At 57.9% G+C, this 4,374-nt stretch overlaps 1 protein-coding gene across 2 annotated transcripts; it reads right to left on the bottom strand.

Moving 5' to 3' along the window:
* Positions 1-2,174: 2,174 nt before the first annotated feature.
* On the bottom strand, positions 2,175-3,171 carry LOC104503205 (hippocalcin-like protein 4). Of its 2 annotated transcripts, XM_010157015.1 has the most exons (3): positions 2,995-3,171; positions 2,636-2,851; positions 2,175-2,372 (listed from the first exon to the last, which is right to left on the bottom strand). In XM_010157015.1, the coding sequence occupies exons 1-3, from the start codon at positions 3,154-3,156 to the stop codon at positions 2,175-2,177; spliced, it is 576 nt and encodes a 191-aa protein (XP_010155317.1). In that variant the 5' UTR covers positions 3,157-3,171. The 2 variants fall into 2 exon arrangements, with proteins under 2 accessions (XP_010155317.1, XP_010155316.1); XM_010157014.1 differs by lacking the exon at positions 2,636-2,851 and having other exon boundaries at positions 2,995-3,156.
* Between the last annotated feature and the right edge of the window lie 1,203 nt (positions 3,172-4,374).

Genomic DNA, 4,374 nt, shown 5'->3' with positions numbered 1-4,374 from the left:
CCACTCCTGAGCCAGAGTCTGCTGCCCTTTCAGACAGCCCTGGCACATCCCCAGGCTCCCACACAGTGGGGATGACCTGTCCCATCCCTCCTTCCCCCAGCACCACTGAGCTGCAAGCACACATGCACATCCCTGGACAGCCCAGACGAGCACGGCAGCTAAACCCAAGATGCAAAGCTCTCCCCTCAGCAGCACTCCCAAAAACACACACACTACTATTGTTTTGGCATCCTCCCACCTCTGCTCAGGTGCTGGCTGCTGCTGGACAGTTGAGATGCTGGTGATTTGCAGGGTGGAGGCTGAGCCAGGCAGGATGAGCCAGTGGCACTGCACGGCTGGGCTCGCAGCTGGGAGCCAGTGCTGCTGCCCAGGAGCCAGCCCTGTCTGCTTAACTACAGAGAAGTATTTAAAGTTGGGGAGAGCTCCTTAGCAACAGCCACTGTCTCTGCAGGCTGCTGATGGGGAAGAAAGGCCAGAGGAAAATATGTGCAGAGAAGATGGAGGTGGAGACGAGGCGGCTGAGAAGGACAAAGATACCGTGATAGCAGGTCCCAGTCGCTGATGGTGCTGGGATGGGGCCCAGGAAAAAGCCATTCCATCCTCTGGCTATGCCCAGCCCTGAATGAAGGGAACAGCCAGGGTCCAGGCTCCTGGTTGACGAAGACCCATTTCCAGCACAGACCAGGGATATCTGGTCCTTACCCCACCCCAACAAATAACATTCCCTTCCCCAAAGCTACCAGCATGGCTCAAGACTTACACTTTCACCCCTCCTTCAAGGTTTCCCAGGATGAGCCCCACCACACTGTCCCCAAGGGTTTCTTCACCCCTCGGTGTGTCACAGGCTCAGATGAGACCCATAAACCACGCTCCGGAGCGCAGCGCTGTCATCTCACTCTCCCCATAGTTGCAGCAGCCAGCTGCCCCCCAGGAAGCCATGCGGGGGCAACACCGCACATGGGGGGGCAGTTTATTTTTCCATTAAAAAAATAGATAACTTCACCATCTCCTAACAGATAATTAACAGTCATCAACACCACAACGTGCAGACTAAATACCGATCTGTGACAATATTCCTGTCCTGGGGCAGGAGGGATGGAGGCAGCAAGCTGGGATGGGGGGGAGGAAGGAGACAGACTTGTTTCTGGTGGCCTCAGAGCCTTGCCAGGATGCTCAGCAGGTACAGGACCCATCCACACCTCTCCACAGCCCCAGTCCAGGACCCACCAGTCCCCACACCCCCCGAGCAGCACTAGGACATGCTTTCAACATCCACACTCCCAACCTTGGCCCAGAGCAGCCCACGGAGGAGTCGGGCAGCCCCTGCTTTTGGTTTAGGACCCCAGGCATTACCTCAATATCCAGGAAGGCCAGAAAGTCCACAGAGCATCCAGGACGCTGCGGGGGCAGTGGTGGGGGTCACCCACTCGCTCTGCTAGCTCACACGGGTGAAGGGTGGAAGGCGGCTTCTGGGATCAGACACTGGCTTCATTCAGGGGTGGCCTTGGACACTTCTGCTTTCCCCAAAACCCCTCTGACCAACCCTGGCTGGTCCCAGCAGCAAAAGCTGAAGCTGAGCAGAGGGATCCAAGGCAGTGAGCCCTAAGGGAGGGTGCAGCACCCTGCCCAAGCTCCCCAGCACCCTGGAGCCAGCCCTGACGCCTCTGGGCAGCCTTACAGGGAATTGCCAGTGACTGAGAGATCAGGGCCAGCACTTGGGACTTTTCAGCCTCCCTGGAGGCATCACAAGCAATGAGGGGAGAGGGTAGCAGAAAAGGGAAGGAGCTGGTTTTCAGCTAGGATCAGTGAATAGGATGGACAGAACAGTGGGGAAAAGCAGGGATGTGGGAACAGTTGGCCTTGGGGAAAAGGGATGCTTGCCACTGGATGCGGGGAGTCCAGCTCCAGGATGGGAGAGGGTTGATTTGGAGGTGACCTCAAGCCAGCAATACCCAGAGCAGGCTCTACCCATCGAGAGAGCGCTACAACCCATGGACTGTGGGCTGCCCAGGACGCAGCTGGAAGCAGAGGTGGTTGGGTGGCAGAAGGGATGGAGCGTGGCTCACGCCTGGGACCAAGCGGGCACAGGGAGGACTCAGCAGAAAATGGGGATGGAAACCATCATGGGGAGCAGAGATTGGCTGCAGCCAGTCCAGCAATGAGCCTCCAGGGCTCTATTTCTGCATGTCGCACTGCAGGAGGAGGACAATGGAGGGGTCACTCTTCGCTGCCTCCTTGAACTCCTCCAGAGAGATCTGGTCATCCTTGTCCTTGTCCATCTTTGTGAAGATCTTGTCAACACGCTGCTGGGGTGTCAGCCCATCTTGATTCATCCTCATCATGATCACCGTCCCCACCATCTTGTAAATAGCCTGGAGCAAGAAGAGAAACAAAGTACCAGAGTGGGAATGTTGGATGGGCAGAAGAACCCACGATGAGGCAGGGGACAGAACTGATGCTCTGCTGGGACCCAGTTAGCTGCTGGCACAAGCTATGCTGCTGCACAGCTACAACCAAATGCACACCACAGAAGGCTCTGGGCAGGAAAACTCATTCTTTGGTGCCAAAATGGACCTAATATCTGTGAAAAACCTGGAAAAACCAATCTACCCCTGCTGATTTTAAGCACTAGTACCTCAATGATCTCCAGCATCTCCAAACGTGTGATCTTCCCGTCCCCATCCAGGTCGTACATCTCAAAGGCCCAGTTGAGTTTCTGCTCAAAGGTGCCCCTGGAGGTGACAGACAGGGCGCAGATGAACTCCCTGAAGTCAATGGTCCCGTCACCGTTCTTGTCAAAGGTGCGGAAAGCATGCTGGGCAAACTTGGAAGCATCTCCATAGGGGAAGAACTGCAGGGAGCAGAGAAGAGAGAGATTGGTATGGGGAGAGGAGCTTGGTGAGGAGGCTGCACCCAAAGCAGTACCCTTGCGCCAGAAACAGCAGGGTGCTGCAGCCCACAGGCAACACTTGGGCCCCTGGCTGGATCCCCTACCTTGATATAGAGCTGCTGGAACTCCTCCAGGTTGAGAATGCCAGTGGGACAGTCCTTAAGGAAGCCTTTGTACCACTGCTTCAGCTCCTGCTCGCTGAACTCTGTGCTCCTCACCAGGTCATCCAGCATCTCTGGGGCCAGCTTGCTGCTGTGCTTGCCCATGGCTACCCCTGGGAGGGAAGATAGGTGGCTCAACCACACCAGGCGGAGGAAGGACTGGTGCTCCCGGGCCCTCCTCCGCCCCACAGCTAGCTGACCCTGCATGCCTCTTCCCCACTCTAGAGCTGATCCGCCCAGCTGATGGGTGTCCACGCACTGCCAATTCCCAGGACTTGTGGCACTGGGGACAGGCTTGGTGCCCATGCTCAGCTGCGGCCCTTGCTGCTGGAGATGAGCAGGAGCTGGTCCTGGGGCAGCCTGCCACTGCAGCCAGCAGCACCACCTTCAGTGCCCCGTATCTCCTAGGCTGACTCCCTTTGGGCTGCAGAAAAACACTCAAAAGGCACCTGAAGACCCAGAACTCCTCACATGGTCTTCACCAGGCCATGATGTCCAGCTGCCCTCTGTGAGGATGGGACAAAAGAAGTCACACGAGTCTGCCATCAAGGCAGGGAACAACCTCACTGGCACCATCTGACTTGGAGCATCCAGCCGGCCGCAGCAATGCCCAAGCCAATCCTGGTCAGCCGTTGGTGTGGATGGGGTCCACAGCCAGGGACCCCACTGCTGTGGGGCTGCCTGCAGCACAGTGCGCTGGAGCACTGGCAAACCCGCAGCTGCGTGGGCAGGATGCGGAGCTGCTCCGATACATGCCGTGCCTGCTCCCACGCAGCCTTGGCTGCTGGTGCCGCTCAGCCCGAGCAGCAGATGGCTTGCTGAAAGCTCCTGGAGCTTCTCTCTCCATGGAGAAAGTTGAGTAGAAGTTCACCTGGAGCCCAACCAAGCACCATTTCCCTTCCAAGAATCTGATTTCCTGGCCATGTGGGCTTGGGGCACATTGGGGTACCCTGGGATGGGCACAAGCTTCCCCCCACAGCGATGAAGGGCTCCTCATGCTCCCAGCCCTGCTCCCAGCTAATCCCGCAGGCAGAGGCTGCTTCCTGCCCCATCATCCCACCAGCATCTGTCACCGTCTGCCGCAGCAGCGCTTAACCCACCACCCCTCGGCAGCCCGAGCCAAGGAAACGTCCGGACGCCCACGGAGCACGCTTCCCCAGCTCGGCTGCGGAGCTACACGAACCCTCCCAGCACTGCAGTCCGGCTCTAGCCTGCAGGGATTAATCCCCACCATGTGCCACGCTTCCCTCCTCCGGCATGTCCCACTGGCCACGCTGGCAGGCAAATCCAGCCTCTCACCTGCACAAGGGGCAGCTTTTCCCA

This window comes from Eurypyga helias, unplaced genomic scaffold (genome assembly GCF_000690775.1).
Source record: "Eurypyga helias isolate BGI_N326 unplaced genomic scaffold, ASM69077v1 scaffold11138, whole genome shotgun sequence".
Lineage (NCBI taxonomy): Eukaryota > Metazoa > Chordata > Aves > Eurypygiformes > Eurypygidae > Eurypyga > Eurypyga helias.
This window is presented reverse-complemented; position numbering and strand designations above follow the sequence as displayed.

Bases quoted from the DNA above. Each gene is read 5' to 3' on its own strand.
- LOC104503205 (XM_010157015.1), bottom strand. From the start codon at position 3,156: ATGGGCAAGCACAGCAGCAAGCTGGCCCCAGAGATGCTGGATGACCTG. The intron at 2,852-2,994 runs GTAGGGGATCCA...TGCTCCCTGCAG, and splicing joins TCCAGCAGCTCTATATCAAG to TTCTTCCCCTATGGAGATGC. The intron at 2,373-2,635 runs GTACTAGTGCTT...TTCTTGCTCCAG, and splicing joins AGATGCTGGAGATCATTGAG to GCTATTTACAAGATGGTGGG.